Source organism: Acomys minous, assembly GCF_964271855.1.
Source record: "Acomys minous genome assembly, chromosome: 4".
Classification (NCBI taxonomy): Eukaryota; Metazoa; Chordata; class Mammalia; order Rodentia; family Muridae; genus Acomys; species Acomys minous.
Window position 1 is genome coordinate 89,213,231 of NC_140486.1, and position 20,760 is coordinate 89,233,990.

Below are 20,760 nucleotides of genomic sequence, written 5' to 3' on the forward strand. Positions count from 1 at the left end.
AAATGAGCTCAGCGACAACGGCACTTAAGCTGGAAATGTGCTTCTGCTGAGACCAGCGCTGCATCCTACCTACTGTCCACTGGTCCTTCCGATCATGATGACTAGTCTTTGTTGTCACCTAGGAGACATGCCTCCAGAAACACTTCAAAAACATGACCAGAGCTGCGTCTCCTGGGTGATTCGAAATCTAATCAAGTTGGCAATGAAGGCTAGTCATCATAATGGGTATATAGCTAATATGTTTGCATTCAATTGCAGATCGAAGTTTTGGAAGGTAATGGTCTTAACTAATCATTGGCGGTTTTGTTTTATTGCCCCTTGGCTTCATCTTGGACAAATCATGATCTTTTTACTCTTGAACGGGATCATGTAGAAAACTGAAATCAGAATGCCAAGAAATCACTCAGGGTTGTAGTGAATATACATCTAAGTACGTGTGAAACATCTTAAGGACTTTGAAAGAAAGCCAACGTGTTCCTGGGACATGGCTGCATGACTTTGCTAGTGGCTTTGCAAAGTAGTAGGAACCACAGCAGGAGCTACAACTCAGTGGGAGAGCGCTTGCCTAGCCAGGCCGGCATTCTTTAAATACCTACCATTATACTCAAAGAGCCTGTGATGGTAAAGAACCCTGGAACGTGGCATTGTCATTACCGTAGCACATAAGAGGGCAGAGTCCTTTTGCCATTCTGGGTCTCTGTTTCCTTAAGTATAACATGAATAGACTAGGCTAGCACCATTCTTTCTTGGCTTACTTAATATTGTTTATGGCTTTGCTTGCAGCAGTTAGGCCTACACTACCACTGCCAGACAGTGTTCTGAAGCTTCCACTTGCTTTCTCTTTAAGGGACTGGCAACCTCAGAAGCTTGTTATAAAACCTCTCAGGCCCTGCCTATACCTGTTGCCCCAACTCTAGAGTGGGGCCCAGAAGTGGGTGTTTCCTCAAGGCTTTGGATATTTCTGACCTGTGTTAGAGTTTACATGTTATAATAGAATAAAGGAGGGGAAATGTAACTTAGTCAACTAATAATGTAGCATTTGAAATGTTTTCATAATTTCTAGATACAGAAGTATAAAATATAGCAGGGTCCGTTGGGTGGGAAACTCTGCGCCTGTTGAGTTGCTTAGACTGAAACACTTGGGATGCTTTCATAAAGTCAACAGAGAAACCCACAGCAAGGCCCTGCCTGCAGCACAAAGAACATGCTTTAGGTACAGTTTGTGGAACAATGCCTGACTCTACTGAGATGCATGTTAATTCCAAATGTGTGCATAGCAAATGCAGTTTGTTTTTACTTTAGCAAGATATTTTTGTTATAAAAAGTAAAAACAAATATTCTGAAATTATGCCCAGAATTTTAATCTTAAAATTTACATTATGTTTATGTATGAGCACCAGGCACAGAGCCTCCCGTTCAGATCTTTTCTGTATAAATGTTGCTCTTACTCTCGTTCTTAAAATTCATGTGCGATTTCAGAAGAAACTTGTGGCTGGCTTTTCAGAATGCAAATCTTCTTTTTTAAATGCACTGGAGGTTTTGAGACATAACTCAGTTGTAGTTCATGGGCAAATGGTTAAAAATATAAGGAGGGGGGCAGCAAGGCTATGCATCCTCCGCCTGTAAGTCATAGGGAAGTGTCTATTGATAAAAATACATGCTGTAGCTCTCATCTTAGATATGATGACCAAACTATAAAACTGTTTTGCAGGGGAACACAGTGAGAATTTAGGTAGTCTTTTCTTCTGCCTGTTTTTTTCTCACAGTGTGATACCTATCTGGGGAGCACTTCATAGTGAGTAATATACTCTCTCCTGTTGGAATCAGCGACTTGTACAAACTGTAACTGACAGAGCGAAAGCCTGATGCTGACACTGTGGGTGACCTCTGACGAGAAGGTTGCCCTCCGGGTGCCTGGTCCCTCTCTGGCAGCCTGTGAGCACTTGCTGTACTTAGCGACAGTGGTAACGAGATGTAAACACCTTTACTTTCCAGCTGCTGCTAATTGGTTTGGGAATATTTGTGTAAGTGTTGATTTTTAAAGCTAAAAATAGTACAGTGCTGTTTAAATCCAACGCGTTCTGGCTGTCATTGATGCTCCCATAATCCTGAAAGTGTTGCTAAAAATGTTCAGTCCTTTTAAAAATGTAGTAATTAAGCTTGTCTTTTTGTGAGGGCCACATATATGTCACCTGGTGTGATAGGAACTATAAGGACTATTCTTAGTGTAGCTGGGCATGGTCTCTGGGAAGCAAAGGATTGTAAGGTGGGGAAAATAGGATGGGCTTTACAGTGGCATACCACTTTACATTCTGTGCATGCAGCTCATCCCAACCCACAATTTTAATATACCATTAAAAATAGAAGTTGCAATGCTTTTATTTTAAAAATTAAATAGAGGCCCTCCAAAGCTTTGTGTTTCTATTTCTAGAGGCAAGTTTCAGGAATTTTTAAGTCACATTATTAATATTTCTCCACACTGGTTAAAAAACATGGAGGCTGTTTAGCACCTATTATGTTAACCTTTTAGTTTTTCATCTTCAGAGTTATTTTTGTCCCTCTCCTTCCAAATTTAAAAGTCAAGATTTTTACAGATTTTTTTTCCCCTCCAAGTTATTTGAGTAAGCTATGAGGGGGAAATCTTCGTTTTCATTTTTAGATAGGTGTGAGTTCGTGACTCTTCATTTCATCATGAAGTGTGTTGAAAGAGAAGCTAAGGTGTGCTTTAATCATTTTGTGCCAATAATTTTGAAGTTTGAGGGTAAAATGCTTTTGTATGACCTGTCTCTGCCCTAAGTTCTGAAGCACTGTCGGGCTAGAGTGCTGTCAGAGTCAATTTGGACTTGGCTTTATGTCTTTGTGGACTGCCTCCAGCATCTGCCTTCCTGCCTCATCCCCAGAGAATACTGGAAGATTCTGTTATTGCAATGTACAGGAGTGATTTTGGCAAGTGACAAACCCTGCCCGTTAGCTGAGATGATGTACTATAGTTTTTGCCACTTTATAATAGTTATAGCAAGACAAAGAGTTTTTTATGTTACTTTTACAGTAATGGGACTACTGTATAAGACATAAAGCCTATGTTGTGCATTTATTTCTTGCTAAGGAGGCCATCATTTGAGTAAAGAGATAGCTTACAGGATGGGAAAAGTCTTTATCTATTATATATCAGACATAGGATTAGTATATAGAATATACAAAGAACTAGAGAGACCTAAACATTATGAAAACAAATAACCAAAAGAATTCTCAAAAGATGAAAAACAAATGGCCGAGAAACACTTTAAAAAATGTGAAACAACCTTGGCTATGAGGAAAATGCAAGTTGAAAACACTTTGAGATTTCACCTTTACCTCAGTCGGAATGGCCAAGATTAATAAAAACAAATGACAACTCATGTTGGGAGAATGTGGAGAAAGGAGGACAGTTGGTCATTATCAGCAGGAATGTGAGCTGGCACAGCAACTGTGACAGTCAATGGGGGAGTTCCTCAAAAACCTAAAAATAAATCTACCACAAGATCTAGGTATATAATCAACCCTTGAGCATATGCCGAAAAGATTCTGTGCCATACTCTAGACATACTTGCTCATCCACATTCACTGTTGCACTATTCATAATAGCCAAAAACCGAGACCAGCCTAGATGTCCATCAATTGATAAATAGGCAGCGAAAAGGTAGCGCATTTATACAAATGAATATCATTCTGGTTTTAAGATAAATAAAATTGTCAGGTTAAATGAATGAAGAAAAAAAAATCATCCTAAAAGAGGTAACCCAGACCCAGAAAGACAAACATTGCCTGTTTTCTTTTATATGTGAATGATAGCTTTTAAGCTTTAGATATGTGTTTCATTGAAATGTATTTTAGTTTTAATGATTTGTTGTATGAGTGTGTGAATGTACATGCACGTGTACAGCGCATGTAAGTCTAGAAGGCAGTATCAGATCCCTGGAGTTACAGGCACTTGTGAACCATCTGACACAAATGCTGGGAATTTACCTCAGATCCCCCTCCAAGAGCAGCAGCACTCTGACAGCATGTCTCTAGCACGATGTGTGTTCTCCTCAAGTGTGTAGGTGTTGACATGATTACTCTCAAGGTGTAGTCAGCTACAAACCTCCCTTGATCGGATTATCACGCTGCAATTGGCTCTCTATTCACTGGAAATCACAATTGACATTTCCAAATGCATAGCACATCATGTATAGTGTTGATGTGAATAAAGCCTTTCCTTGTCATATAACTAAAATGAGATGGAAAAACGTCTTAACCTCCAAGAAGTTAGAGCCAGAAAGTAGATTCTTCTCCTGCTATAGTTAGGGCTCAGTAACAAAGTTCCACATGGAAGAGAGAGAAAACAAACAAAATAGAGAGATCTGAATCTTTATACTATATGCCCCCTGTTTCTTTAGCATTCTAGTGATATATATCTAATTAGAGTTAAAACTGAAAGGAAAAATTGGTTTAATTAACTACAACTGTTAAATGTGGGTTGCAGGGATGTTCAACAGTAAGAGGGTGTTTACGATGATGCATAGATCAAGTGTGTTCTCTATAAAATGCTCAGCGTAGGTGGAAACTGATAGGCACGGCAGCTCTAAAATTACTGTAGACAAGTAAGAGGCCCAGAATACAGGCACCCACATGCAAAAAAGAAAACAAATCAGAAAGAGCCACGCATCATGATTTCAAAACTTTGTGCAGAGCTAAGGTAGGCAGAGCTGTGTGGCACTGGCAGGAGGATGGTCATCGCTAACTGAACAGAATTGAGAACAGTAGACTAGGAATACTGTGATTCTTCTGTGAGTTCAGCCATGCTGCGGCATCGATGGGAGCCTCCCTAGCTGATTGTAGTTTCAGTCCTGCAGACGTCTGATTTCTAGCCTCATCTAGGGCTTCCACGGCCCACCTCTTAAAAACTAGAAGAAATAATGCAATATTTTTTTTAATCCATAATGTTTTGGGATAGTTTCTTTCACAGCCTTATGAAAACAATAGAGTAGGCTCTACTCTCTGTGGGAACCGCATGTGAGGTTCACTGTCATGCACAGATAAAAAGCTAATGATCTGGGCAGAAATGTGCTTATCAACTCTCTTGGCATGCATGATCATCACAGGTCGAGACATCTGTTAAATCTTTCCATTCAGGTATTTTCTTAACTTGTCCAATCTTGCCTTATTTGTTCTGTATGAACTTATCAAGCCCTTCCTAAGGATAATAATAACATTAAAATTTCAAGATATTTATCGTTTTAAAGGTGATTTGCCCTGAATTATTAAGGCTTATTTAACCTTACAGAATGTTCTTCCTTTTATTTATGTGGAGACCAGAAAAGTGAATTAAGAAATAACATCTTTCATAAAAGCACATTCACCTATTTGAAATGTTGCTATGCACTAATACGTTTTGCTCTCGAGGAGGATCTGGAGTTTATTCCCAGCAAGCCCTTGGTGGTTCACAGTCATCCATACGTTCAGTTTCAGTATCCAATGCCTTCCTCTGACCTCTGTAAGCAACACACACACACACACACACACACACACACACACACACACACACACGGTTCACATTCAGACATGGAAGCAAAACACTCACTCAAAAAAATAAAATGAACAAATCTAACAAATACATGTTTAAAAAATAACTCAGGAGAGCTGGCCATAGTCACAGTGCATGCCTTTAATCCCAGCATTCGGGGGACAAGGTGGATCTTTGAGTTCGAGACCAGCCTGCAAGTTCCAGGACAGCCAGGCGACAACATTTTTTCCATATTATTTTCTTACATTTCACGGTGTTGTGGAAGTGTGCTAGCATGCAGAGGTCATTAAAACTCCTTTCTCACCACTTAGCACTGGAGACTTCTTTTAGTCTCTTGTTTCCAAACTGGTTTAGAACACGATCCCCAAACCCAAGGCTGAGTAGCCGGGAGTTAAGCGACTTGTTCCCCAGCTTTTAACGTACCGCCTTGTGCAAATGGCCCGTCTGGGCATTTCAGAAACCAAATAGGAGAGGCGAGCACACTGAAAGCACTGAGAAGATCAACACCTGTTTCCAGTCTTAAAAGAAACAGGAGGAGACTGTCTTTATCTGGACGGAAGCTACTTTCTCCCTCGTGCGACCTGCTTTGCCCAAAGCTCCAATTCTCTCTGTGCGGCTCCGACAACCTGTCCCTTTGCTTCTTCATTCCAGGAGTCCACCCAGAGCTTGGAAAACAGAGACATTATGAATGGTGAAGAGACCGGGCTACTAACGCCGCACAGAATGAAGGATGCACTGAGGTACTCTCCTTATGAAAACGGAATGTTCTTATTTATTTAAATTTGGCATTGTTTTCTGTAATGGATTTGAGTTGTTCTGATTTTGCAGGAATTACTAAGGAAGGTAGAACTGTGTAATAAGGCACATTTCAATTCAAACGTCAATTACCTATTCAACTCTCCCATTTTTTTACATAAGATGTGAGAACTATCCTGAAAAACCACAGATACACAAATAACCCTTGAGGCTCTAACACTCTTCTGCATCCGGATTTTGTTCATTTACTTTAGATTTTTATTTGGCTGCAGTATATTATATCACTGTCCTCCCTTGACTCTCCCACCTCTGCCCTCTCCCCGGTCTCCTTCTTGTACCTTCCTATATGACCACTCTCAAATTGATGGCTTCCTCCTCTTCAAAAATCATTGCTATACATGGGTGTACATGCACATACACCTGTGCACGAGCATGTGCACACACATGATGTATGTATCTGTATTGCAAGCCATGCCTTTTTTTTTTTTTTTTTTTTTTTTTTTTTTTTTTTTTTTTTTGCTGTCTGTGTATATAGTTTTAAGGCTAACTACTCTATAATGAATACCAGTGAGGGCATGCATGCATCCCTGGAGAGGCCAATCCTTCCTGTCTCAGCAGTCAAAGCCAGCCTGTAGTTTCTTATCTACTGATATTGCCATATGTTACGGTCCTGGTTATGCAGCCATTTTGAGGGGGGAGATAGCTTGACAGTAGACTTCTTGATATTCTGGCCCCCACAATCTTCTGCCCTGAGCCACAGATTCAGGAACCGTGCTACTGATGTATAGGTTGGGTCTGGCTCACCGCCATTTGTTAATCTCTGCATTGTGTCCAGTTATGGCTCGCTGCGAGTCTCCACTTGCTGCCCAGAGAAGCTTCTTTGGTTAAGGGATGGTAGCTATACTTATTTATGAGCCTAAGAAGAAGATCTAGAAGGCGTTTACAAATTATGCTGCTCTAACAGTGTGGCTGGTGAGTTCTCATCCAAGGTCCATGACCTCACTGGCCCCAGGGGGCTGGCTAGATTTCTAGTGCCAGGCCTTATTTCCCTCCTGGGCAACCAAGATTTGGAAATTGCTTTTACTTGTCTTTGCCTTGCAGTTTATAGAGCTCTTCAGAATTCTTTGTGTTTCAGTGCCTTGCTTTTCCTCTAGTTCTGAGCACTGCTGTGGGTTGTGTTTATACAACCATATAGTTCTTTACTTGGTGCCTGTGAAATGAATTTGCTTTGTCATCCAGGATTGTTCATATTATTAAGGAAAGTGGCTCATGATGTGAAGTCAGCTATTGCACTTCTGCGTTCTTACCGCTGATGTCACAGCCGTAGGTGCTGCCTAGAAACAAACCATATCTCTCCACTCATCCATCTTTCCTTGCCTTAGTTTCTGGTCTATAAAATGGAGGCAGTAGGGAGGATCTGAAGTTCAGCATCATCCTCCACGATACAGCTCAAGGCCAGCCTCCAGGACATGAAAACATAAAAACAATAAAATAAAACCTCTTCAGAATATTGGTATCAGGATTTTTGTATATGACGACTTATAGAAAGGATTGTGAACAGTGCTTGGGTCAGAGCGAGCCTTGTGTTTGAGTCTGTTGATACTATTATTGCATTTTCTTTATTGTAAGTTTATTGTCCCCATACAAAATTCCTGGGATCAGAAGCATTTCAGAGTTTTATAGGTTTTTTTTAATCTTAGAATATTTATGTACACAATACTAGTTGAGTATACCAAATCAAAAACAAAATCCCAAACCACTAAGATCCTGCAAAATGTAAATCTCTTGGAGCATTATGTCAGTGTTCAAAAAGTTTCATATTTTGCAGCATTTTGGTCTTGGAGATTTTTAGATTAGGGAGGACCACCTTGTATAGTCTCCATTATTTGTCATTGTTTTCAAAAAGTTGTTTCAATTTGCCATCAGGAAAGTGAATTTGCATTTCTCCTGTGGTAACTCTAGCAATAGAAAGAGATGCTGCCAGAGCTGCTGCTCCTTCATTCACGATATTCCCTCATTAAGTCCATTCACTGATAGGTGCCCGTCAATTGCATGAAATCACCTTCTTTGGCCATATGACCACAATTATTGTTCATTTGGAATTTTTATTAAGGAGTTATATAATATAAAGCATCCAGACAAGACTGTTTCTGGGGCACCCACATTTTAGAAGCTGGTACGCTTGTTTTATATATAGCCAAACTGGAAAGACCATCACGGTTTTATTTGGCTTTAGTTTTTTCACGATTCGCTTTGGCAAATGTTTCCCAGTATCTTAGCAAGATACTGCATGGGCACCCATCATGTGGCATTCAGTTGTTTGCTTTGTGTTATTTATTTTACTTTATGTTACTTTGGGCTTGAGGAGAAAAATTCATTCAGCTTTTTCTGGTTACAGGTAACTGAGAGAAACATCAGGTAATTAAGAGAAATATAATGAATGATTTTTAAAATGATATGTTTATTATATAATTTTCAACACAGCCTTTTTAGTGTTTCTCATTGTTGTCTTTAGTAAGTACCTCCAATTCAGAGCAACTAGCAACTAGAGGCCCAGTCCATAGCTACCGCTCTGGTCTGTCAACCCACTGCTTGTGTGCACCTTGTCAGTCCTCGGTTTGATTTCATGCTACAGAGCCTGCACAGGGAAACCAGTGATGGCAGGTATAGCTGCCATCAGCGCAGACCTAACTCAGCATATAGACTGAGTGCAAACTCCCTGCAACTGTGGACTGTCGAGTTGGAGGCTCAGAGGGCTTCAGTAAAGAGGGGGGCCTGCAGAGCACCTTCTCATCTGTGCCACAATGCTGGCTGCTGTGCCCTTGTGTAGGCTTTGAGCAGGTACCCACAGCCTGCTGCGCATTCATGTGATGGCCATGCCATGTCTAGAAGATGGCATTTCACAGCCCCCCTCTCCATCACCACCTCTAGCATTCTTTCTGCCTCTCCTTACACAATATTCCCCGAGGCTGGGTTGAGAAAACTTGTTGGCGAAGATGGCCAGTTTAGGGCTGACTGCTCAGGACCTTACTCTTAGCACTTAGACCAACTCTGCATCTATTCATTGACTACCTCCCACTGTGGGGGGTGAGGCGGGGGTGGGGAGTGGAAAATGCTTCTTTGATGAGGTTGAGAGCAGCCTTTAATGAGAAGCTATTGGTAAGCAGTAGCTTCGGGAAAGAGAGAGTCTTTCTATTTTCAGGGTGTGCCACTGGCTGCAACGAATGACTCCACACCCATACACATGGAGACAACAGGAATTAAACTTAGGGTGATATCAGAAAGGAAAGACAAACAGACATGAAGTTGGGAGGAGAAAAGATTAGTGAGGATAGTGGTAAATATGATCATATTACATTATATCAGCGTGTGATATTCTAAATAATAAAATATTTTTAAAATATTAATATACTCAAAAAAGAAGATAAGGACTAATTTCGCAGGATGGAGTGTTCAGCTGCTGTGGGAAGCCTGCAGAGTATATTTACTTGCTGTAGGTGGTACAGATAATAGGAAGAAGCCACTTACAGCTGATCGATGCCGTCAGCATCCTCCTGTGGAAGGGAAGCCTTGACAGACCGTAGATCTTGGCAGAAGAGTAAGACATTGGTCTCACTTCCTTGTAGGCAGCACAGAAGCTAAGTAAATCTGTAGAGTCCATATCAAAATGACATACACCTGTCACATGCCCGTAGACATTGCTTCAGCCTTTGTCACCTCTTAGCTAAGGTATTGCAATAACTGACCATGTCCCCTCTCCAATGTTAACCTCTTCTTATTTCTCTAATTGAGCCTACATATAAGAACTGAGTAAGACATTCTAAACTGCATTACTTGGCAGTTCCTTCAAAATCCTTTGAATTAGATAAGGTCTAGGTTTGAACATTGGCTCTGTACCTTGCTACCTGGGCACTATTGGACTAATTACTGAACATTTCTAAAATATTTCCTTCATATGGAAAATGACTTTTATGATCACATAGATTCTGTGAAGATTAATTAAGGTACATTACAGGCAGCTAACTTAGCACACTGCTCAATGAAAGGGTGAATAATCACTGATTGCTACTGTAAGTCCCCTCATCATTATTACACATGCTAGAGTTCACTGTAACTCTGTCTCATCCCAAACAAGACTGAGTCCTCAAAAGCCTTTCTGGCACGCAGTCCAGGTCTTGGAATATTATAAGAGGAGCATATTTGTTAAGTGATTGACTGAATGGATAAAACAAATCGCTCAATGAGTCATCAGCATAGCTATGGATTTAAACGCTGGTAAAAGGGTGTTCTCTAAATAGTGAATTGCCAGTCGTCTCACTTTGACCGTAAAATACAAAGGAGTAAAAAGCCTCACTTGGGTAGCAAGCCATAGGTAAAGAAGACCCTCCCTTCTCTCGGATTCCCTTGACATTTCAGACCTCACCTTGTTGCTCGGCTCCAGTTGCCCAAGTTTACATTTTCTAGACCTGCCTATTTTTCCATCATGTTTTATCTTTCCTTCTTTGTCCATGACAGCTGTCCAAAAGACAAGTAATTTGGCAGAGTCCAGCTCAAAATATCTTGACATTGCCCTGATGCTTTCATGCTTTATTCATAAATAAGGATTTAAGCCTATATTCCCTCGACACAATAATGTTGCAACAATTCACCAATATTTCTCAAATGCCAGACTCTCCCTGGTCTTTTCTCTTTTTGGTTGGTCCTACTTATAACTACCAGGTAATTCCTTCTAAACCGCAGCAATTATCACAGCGCTCCTCAGTACCGATGCTTTGAGTGCCCGTTTTCTATATAATCAAGTATAAACCTTTCACTGGGACCTTACCTAAGTAGCTGTACATGTGGTTGCCAGTAAAACTCCTTGGCTTGCCACATTCCTACTCTGGGCCCTTATCCAAGCTGCTACAGACATAGCATGGGTGCCAAGACCCACCTCCAGCACTGGTCTGTTCTGATGTCTGTCCCAGGACCTGCCTAAGCACCCAGGTACATGTCTTCCAGTGCTAAGACCCCTCATCCTTACCCCATCACCTGCCCTGGAACCTTACTGAAGAAGCTGTACATGGGCAATTAAAACCCTAGTACCTCCCAGTAACTGCTGAATTACAGTCACCCTAACATCCTACTCATGAATCAAACCAAGCAACAGAAGTACTGAGAATACATCCTACCCAATCTAAAACTAGCCAAGTGAGGCTAACAGCAGAGTCAGAACCAAATTCCTATTCATCAAAGGTGAGCTAGAAACTCATATCAAAAGATGCAACCAGCAATTTAACTCTAGGCACCAGGTCCATCACAAAAACATAGTCAGTATGAAAAGCCAACATGTCCACAAAGGCCATCAGTCCCAAATCAATGGTACCACAGGAGAACAGCTTAGGCAAATGCCAAGACACAGAATTTAAAATATTTATTTTTGTTTGTGTCTGTGTATGTATATAGAAGAACATTTACCAAAATTAGGAAAAGAGATTCCTATAGATGAAAAGAGGCACAAAGAACACCAAGTAGACAGGACCAGAGGTGGGGGAAACTTCCCATACATATTACACTTAAAACATGAAATAAACAGAACCACAACAACAAAGGTGACAACAACATGGGACATTGAAAGCTACAAGAGAGAAGTTATAAGGCACTTATAAACCAATCCCTTTAGAACAGTGGTCCTCTACTGTCCTAATACTGCGACCCTTTAATACAGTTCCTCATGTTGTGGTGACCCCCAACCATAGAATTGTTTTTGTTGCTACTTTGTAACTGTAATTTTTCTAGTATTATGAATCATAATTCAAATATCTGATACCCAGGATGTCTAATATGCTACTCTGTGAAAGGGTCTTTCAACCCCTTATAGGGGACTTGACCCTTAGAGGGGACTTGACCCACAGGTTGAGAACAGCTGCTTTAGACTAATAGCTGATTTCTTAATTAAAATGTACAAACCCTTAATGACCACACACACTAAGACAACTGTGCTTGGCCCAACAGCTGCCATAGTTGAAGGAGAAAGAAAACCTTTCTATCATAAACAGATTCATGTCCACCAGAGCAGCCTTATTGGGACTCATTGTGGACTGAAGAGAAGAATAAACACAAGAGGCTACAAGAAGAAGACAGGACACGGAAAGATAGAGCAGAACTAAGAAAGCTACCTGCACTACACAGAGAAACCCTGTCTTGGGGGAAAAAGAAAAGAAAAGAAAAGAAAGCAACCTGCAAAGCAATAAGATCCCTGCAGTCAATGCATACCTTTCAATAACTAAATATTAACATCCTCACCTCCCTGTCAAAACTCTCAGGTTAGCAGATTGGGTTAACAAACAGTATCCATCTTTTTTGTTGTCGGCAAGACACACACATCTACCTTCAAGGACAGACACTGACTTAGAGTGAAAGATGCACTCTAAGCCAATGGAACCAGCAAACAAGCACGCATGGTATCCTGATGTATAACTGCGTAGACCAAACCAAAATTAACCATAAAAGATAAAGGTCATTCATTGTGATCAAGGAAATGATGTACTAAAAGCCTATCACAATTCTAAATATAAGCACACTAATCCCTAGTGTACCCAATTCCATAAGATACATACTACTAGGCATTAAATCCCAGATTAGTCCTAACACAGTAATGATAGATGACTTCAATACCGAACTTTCACCACATGCCATCCAGACAAAAAGTAAACAGAGAAACATCAGAGTCAAATGACAAAACAGATCAAACGAACCTAACAGGTATCTAAAGAATGTTTTACCCAAATACTGCAGAATACACATTCATCTTCTAAGTGTTTAATTGAAGTTTCTTTAAAAAAAAAAAAAGACCTAGAAATGATCATAATGAGTGAGTTAACCCAGAAGCAGAAAGACTCAAATGGTATATACTCACTTATATCTGCATACTAGCCCAAGGGGCATGTCTCATGAAAGCCTTCACTTACCAGGAAACTGGGACAGAAGGGGAGGACATCCTATTGGGACTCTAGATGAGGGAAGCATGGGAGAATAGCAAAGTAGAAGGATCCAGAGAGTCCTAGAAACCTACAAGAAGAACATTATGATAGGCAGATTTGGGCCCAAGGGTCCCACTCAAACTATGGCACCAGCCAAGGACAATACAGGCCATAAACTTTAAACCCCTACCCAGATCTAGCCAATGGACAGGACATTCTCCACAGTTGAGTAGAGAGTGGCGTATGACCTTCACACATACTCTGGTGCCTCATATTTGACCATGTCCCTTGGAGGGGGAGACCTGGTGGAACTCAGAGGAAGGATAGCAGGCTACCAAGAAGAGACTTGATACCCTATGAACATATACGGGGGAGGAGGTACCCCCTCAGTCACAGTCATAGGGGAAGGGAATAAGGGGAAAATGGGAGGGAGGGAAGAATGGGAGGATACAAGGGATGGGATAACCATAGAGATGTAACAATAAATTAATAATAATAAAAAAAGATTGATACCTAAAAAAAAAAAAGACCATATATTGAGACATGAGGCAAATCTCAACAAATGTAGGATTGTTGAAATAACTCCTTGTATCTTCCCACCTCTTTTCTTCCTACTCCTCTGTCCCCTCCTTTTTGCCCCCTCCCTCTCTAGTATTATGGGTAATGAGTATGTCCACGAGCTATGCTGCTTCAGCATCTCCTGTACCTTCCTATCCAATTCCTGCCCTCTTGATTGTCTCACCTTTACCTTGTCTAGTGGGAAACCCACTTGTCCATCAGGGTACCTTCTCAGTGCTGCCTCCCTAAGGAAGAATTTCCTGATCTCAGCTGATTTCCTCTCCTCATCCTGTACTGTCCTCCTCTGATCTACATCATTAGGCCCCTGGGTTTAGAAACTTCTGTGCCATCACCAACTCCTTCTCCAGGTCCCACTTTGCCTCCTGACTCTACTTGATATGGATGGTACTTTGGGGGAGGGCGTAGCCCCAAATCTCAGTGTCCTTGTTACAGAAAAAAAGGAAACTGAGGCTTAGCATCTTGGTTTGAATAACTTAGACACTGGATTCATAGTCACCCTTAACAGGAAAAATATTGCCCCTTTTCTTTAATCCTTTCTCTCCAACCGAGACTGCTGGGAAATATTGATGCTGTCCATTCTGTCCGTTTGTCTTGGGATGACGGGATCCGACCTACCGACATCTGCAGCACACATTGCATCAGCTGCCTGAAGCTTCAGGTCTTCTCTGTCAACAGAAACCAGTTGCAGTACTTAGTCCCTAACCCTGGCACAGTAGCTGTGCGTAATGAGATTCTCATCACTGTCCACTAATCTGCAGCTTCTCCCATAGTTCTGTCCCGAGCTCTCAGACTGGCACTGGCTGGGTCCAGTGATTGTTGCGTCAGGTCTTTCGCATGGACTGTCGCATTCAGCTCGCTTACTATCGGTGACCTAATGTTTGTGAGCATCTCCCAAAATAACTGATTGGATTGCAGGGAGCACTACCCACCTCTCTGTGCTGTGATCCTTGCCTCACACAGGTCACGTTTTTGTCTGTTGATGGGGTGTGGTTTTTTTTTTTCTTCCACTTCTAGAATATCCTTTCCACTTCGTTCTTGGTCCACCTTACTTGCCAACTCCTGTGGCATGGCTTCGGCACTGTCCTCTGAACTTGAACAACTGCTCCCCAAATTCAAATCGCACTCGGGGACTTATCTAAACAAATAACATGAGCAGCACGTTTTCACATCTTTGTAAAAACCTCACCATCGAGGTGAGGTATTGTAAGATTTATTTTATCTTACAATTTTATCTTACAAATAAGAGTGTGTGCAGTCCCTCTGGTTGTGTTTATGAATAAGGCATAGTCATACAAACATTTCTACCCAACATCGTCAGGTACTTATAAAATGGTGATGATTCTCCTCTTACAAACAATAAAATATGTGAACTTATCTATGTGACATCATAAGTCAAATGCCTTTCTTTGCTTTTTGAAACAAATTGTGGATAGCATTTTATAAAATTAGGGTATGATCTATGTAAATAGTTGAATGTTGTCTTTATTAAGCAGATCTAATTTCTAATGATGGTTTGCATATTTATCACAGTTTATAAAATTGCAAATATACTATGGTGATTTTTTGAATATAAGTTTTTTTTCAGTACTCTAAAAGTTGTTAAGAATCTTAGTTGAAGAATTATGACTGCTGTGTATTAAAGAAAATTAGAAACTTACCCTGAAATATACAAAAAGAGAATTTCATATAGAAATGAATTTTTAAAACTGCATCTGCTCCAATTTTAGTAGTTTTTAATAAGAATAAAGCATAGGATTTACTTAGTTGATTATAAAAACACAAGATTAATAATTACTAAAATAGTATTATGCATTGAATTTATTATGTTTTAAAAGAGAGGCTTTGAGTAGACCTCAAGAAAAATGTATAAAATAGAAAAAAAAAGTATTCCATGGAAGCCAATAAAAGCCATTTATGAGATGAAATCTTATAATTTGCCCTAAACATTAATATATTATAGGTTCTATACTAAATGTAGGTGATGTCCACTGGTATATGGATACTTGATATATTTGTAAGGAGAAAATTGGTGGGCAAAACTCGAAAAATTATAAAGAGAAGGATAGTTATGTTTTCATGGTTAAAAAAGAGTTTGGTCTCAGTTTTTCAACTTTTTAAATCAGTATCATTGGAGTTGGTCTTCTTTCAGGGCTTAAATTTAATTGAAAATTTATTTTTATATGAAAATTACTATATCAAATCATCAAAATCTATACAAGTTTCTGTGCCCACTGAGAGTTTTGCTTTCAGGACTCACACTGAACATTAATGTACCTATGTAATTCATACGTACCTATGCTCATATGCTTACCCATCACTCATATAGAAACAAGTCCTTTTGTTTGTGATTTTTATTGCAGGCCTCTGCTTATATAGCCTGCTTGACTGAACAAGTTGGGTGCCTCAGCAATATCTGAATGAAGATCATTTGAAATGTATTACCAGTTCTGAAATTGCATCATCTCCCTGAAATGCTAGAAACTGCCTTGCCTTTATTTTGTTGTTATTATTTTAGTTCTTACTGATAATAGGTTTGCAAGGAAAACACATTAACAATAAGCCGAATCTACTGACTAGCATATATTTAATGTATTTATTTTAGATTGCTGATAATTTAAAAAATACTCCATGCAGAGTGAATTCATCAGACACTTTGTTTTCTTAATGCTGTTCTCAACTTTCCAGCAAGGAGCTGAATTTTTTTCCGTTTTCAATTAGGAGTGGAAAAGTATCTGAGGCAGCTGTGGCTCTTAATTTGACATCTAGTTTTAGGTCATTTTCACGTGAATGGAAAACAATAGAAACATGTTTACAATTTCCATAAAGGGGATGCTTCCTTCAACTTTATCGTTTTCCTCTGGCAATTTTGTCTTCTCTCTCTGGGATTAAAGGAGCCAATAATTGTTCACAGTTATTATTTTTCATCTTTACAAAAACTTATTAGTTCCACTCCCTATGACTCGGAGGCTTCCGATGCCTTCTGCATTTCAGTCATACACACTCCCCATTAGTGCTTCTCACTCATCCTTTCCGTAATCTGAGCTAGGTTAGGCAGGTCAGACTTTCTATTTCTTTCTATAATACATTTTCTCTGGTTTTTGCAAACTCTCTTTCTGCCTTAAAGATAGAAAGAAAGAAATAAACCAGGAGGTGAAAACTTGGAATTGCTCCATTGAGTACCACTGATGCAAGCTTTGATTTATATTGCTTTGAACATGCCCAATTGTGTTACCAACTGTGGCTTCCTTGCTATAATAAACCACAATCCAGTGCATTTTCTAATAAATAATTTTATTTCATTTTTATCCTTTTCTTGGGAGGGAAAAACTCCAACTTCAAGCCTAAGCATAGACAGACTTATTACTGTGTGTTTATGGTCTGTACAGTTGTTTTCAAGAAAGTCTCATTGGGGAAAGACTTCACTCTGCAAGCCTTTTTTTCTGTCTGTTGATTTGTGCAGATTAAGTTGGAAGCTGTTTTCTTATTGAGTTATTCCCCAACTTTCTTTTTCCGAAGAAGATTCAAGAAAGAAATTAGGGAGTCTTTCTAACGAGCATATTTTGTGGCCCTTCTAAACACACCAGCAAGCCCTGCACTCTTTTGACCTACCCCAATTGTTGAAGTTACAGCAATTGGTACAGTCAGGGGAGGGCGTTGTGATGGGTTAGTGCACCTCATCTGGTGTTTACCTAACGCATTTGTATTCCTCTTTTGCTCTGCCCCAGTGATATGACAAGAGCGGTGGAGATTTCTGGGGAAGGAGACCCCCTGGGAATACATGTGGTGCCCTTCTTTTCATCTCTGAGTGGACGGTAAGGTGATTCCCTTGTTTCAGAAGCACCTGTTAATGAAAACCCCGACAAATGCCTTCTCCAGGAGAGAGTTAAGCGGCAATCCTCTTATTCAGATGGACTCCTTAAGTAATACTTTGGTTGGCATCATGCTTAGAGACAGACTAAAATCATTTATTTCTAGGATGCGAAGGAAAAAAAAAAGAAAGAAAAAAAAAAGAAAGAAAAAAAATCATCCCAATTTCTCCACTTACAATTAATTATGAAGCACTTTCTTGGAGCATCCTTGAGAGTGACGAATAGTAAACAGGCTCCTTGGCAAAGATTTTAACATATTGTTAGACAAATGTCACAACTGAGTGGGTTTCTTTTTAGCATTATAAACTTGTCTTCAATGAATGAAGATAGTAATTCCAAATTTTCATATATATAGAACTAAGAATAATAAACATTTACATTCTAGAAGCCTATCGGACACACATACGCACACATGAGTGATTATGTTATAGAAGAAAAATGTATCTTGCTCTTATTTTTTTTCTAAAATATAGTCCAGGCCACTGAAGACTATTCATTATATTCTTTTAGAATTTTAAAGACATTTACTGATAAATCCGTACTGGTAAATGCTAATTTAAATTGTGTTAGTGTTTCTTGAAATCCACATCTGATTAGATACAAAAATCTGTTTTGCTGATGGGACTGAAAACGTGTGCTACAGAGCTGGCATTATAGCTAGGATAATGACCTTATGGAACTTCTGTTAGGTGTGGACCAGTTTCAACAAGATGGCTACCTAGTGCACTTCCCATGGTCCTAACAGGGGTTCCCAGAAACCTTGAAGAAAATCAGCTCTTCACTATCAGGGCAATAGCCCAAACTCACTTTCTTAGCAGCCATTGAATAGTAACAACATTTTATTTTAGCCCAGTATATCAAGAACCAAAAAAGCCCATTGATTTATTTTTTGCCCTCACAGTCACTCAAAACCAAGATCTCTGGCTTGTCCCCATTCCATTGCTCTTTCTAGAACCACAATTTCCCCAAAGGTTATATAGTATTAATTTACTAGCTCTGGATATTTACTCAATCCAGTTGGCCATATCAAAGGACAAGCAGCTTTAGTCATGATATTTGGATTGGCATCGTCTTTAGCAGGTAGCCATCTGCTACCTGTAATTGCAAAGACATCACCTTATTTCTCTCCCATATAACATCTGATGCCAAGCTCCTGCTGGAATGCACGGTCTCTAAAAAGAAATGAACCGAAAAGCCAGTAGCGCTTATAGTCTGGTTTCCTGTGTGTGTTAATAAGTGTGTTTATATATGTTATGGGTTACGGCAGAGGACAGACTGGGGTTGTTTTTGACAGACAAGGTGAGTATTTATTCAGTTCCCTTGAGAAATCTAATGGCTTTTGGCAGAAGTGTACTGATAGAGCTCTGAAAAACACCAGAGTGGTTAAATTACCAGGCCCTTTAGTTTAATGAACCTGGAATGGAACATAGGATCTTTGCAATTTCCCAAAATGAAAAAAATATCCACAGTGACAGCCACCATCCTTCATCTTCAGTCGTTCAGAAAAGAAGCTGGCCCTCTAGATGAGAAGTTACCCTTCTCGCACTGCAAATAAGGGGAATGGGCCAGAACTGATTTCCCCTGTTTCGCTTTGGGGTTCTGAGTCCTAGCACAAGTGTGGAAGACAAGTGGACGGGGGAATGAATCCCAGTGTTCTTTCCGCATAACCTCCGGCTAGTTCCCTCAACTCATCTGCAGTGAAAGCCTACGTCATATCAAGGTTATGGGGATTAAATGGCATTAAAAATGGGATAGCTCCTTGTAAAACCCACAACCCATGAATGCATAAATTGTCAATATAATGATTATTTTGGATAAAAAACGAAAACAGCCTGATTCATAAATGAAGTTTCATTATAAGTTCATGGTCAACTGTACAGTAACTTGAAGAAATGGTCCTATTATACTTTTTGGTATCTACTACCATTATAGAAAGGAAATTTAATTAAAAAAACATTAAAAAATCATATGGAAGTGGAGGCATGAGCCAATAAAAGTTAAGAATTAATGAGTACAGGCTGAAACAGCACACATAACTCAACCCATGTGCCCTCATGTAACGCCTATGGAGCATGTCAGACAAGTGTCTGCCTTTTTGCTACCATCTGGTTTCACTGTGTGAGCACAGGGGCTCGCTCAGGACGTTGTGGTATGCTTAGCTCTTAATTTCCTTCCATTTATTAGTTTGTTTCATTATTTCAAATTAGAATCTACATTTAATTCTTTAATAAGACTACTATAATTGGCTTTGCTCCCAGTGTTTTGTTTTGGTGTTTTATTATGAAAAATATTGCCACACCTGTTACTGAGTGAGAGGCTTACCCTAAGTTAGAACATCTGAGTAAAACCTGGAGGCCACTGTACCCGCTGAAATCCCCATGAATTTATTAGATACTAGAGAAGGGGGTGCTGAATACAGCTGGTGTTGAAGGCCATTGACTTTCACAGTTGTTTTTTTTTTTGAAAGAAGATAAGCACAAAACACTAAATCCTTGCCACTAATCAGACAAACAAAAATCGCAACATTAATTTAATTTTTAAATGTCAATTAAATTTTAAAAATTAAAATGCTAACTCTTTCACTAAAAATAGACAATACACTTCTATTTCATAATAGAAGACAGCTAAACAGCTAAAGATAAAGGAGAAGGAGGAGACTCAGAATGTAAGGAGAGGAAAGTATCGAGTGGTTGGCTAGCAGGGGTGAAGCCACGGGATTCAGGCGGAGCACAGGGCTCCACAAGATTCAGGAACTGGGGTCTGTTTGTGTGTTTGTGTTTGTTTGAGACAAGGTTTCTCTGTGTAGCCTTGGGTGTCCTGGACTAACTTTGTAGACCAGGCTGGCCTTGAACTCACAGAGATCTGCTTGCCTCTGCCTCCCTGAGTGCTGGATTATAGGCATGTGCCATCACACCCAGCTGGCATTACAATCTTAAATGATGACCCTGACTAAGAAACAGTTGTCGCTCCTCCTACCCTGCCAGGCAGCTGACTGAATTTTTAGCATCCTTTAACACTACCAATGACCTGGTTGGTCTTATCCTCCGAT

The 20,760-nt window shown here is 39.9% G+C and overlaps 1 protein-coding gene across 3 annotated transcripts in view; it reads left to right on the top strand.

The window, feature by feature from the left end:
* PARD3B (par-3 family cell polarity regulator beta) overlaps positions 1–20,760 on the top strand; it is a 982,300-nt gene that overhangs the window by 488,125 nt on the left and 473,415 nt on the right. For all 3 annotated transcript variants that reach the window (XM_084778917.1, XM_084778918.1, XM_084778919.1), the window contains 2 exons: positions 6,197–6,285; positions 17,568–17,654. In XM_084778917.1, coding sequence (XP_084635043.1) covers positions 6,197–6,285; positions 17,568–17,654 — 176 coding nt within the window. The remainder of the gene's footprint in view (positions 1–6,196; positions 6,286–17,567; positions 17,655–20,760) is intronic.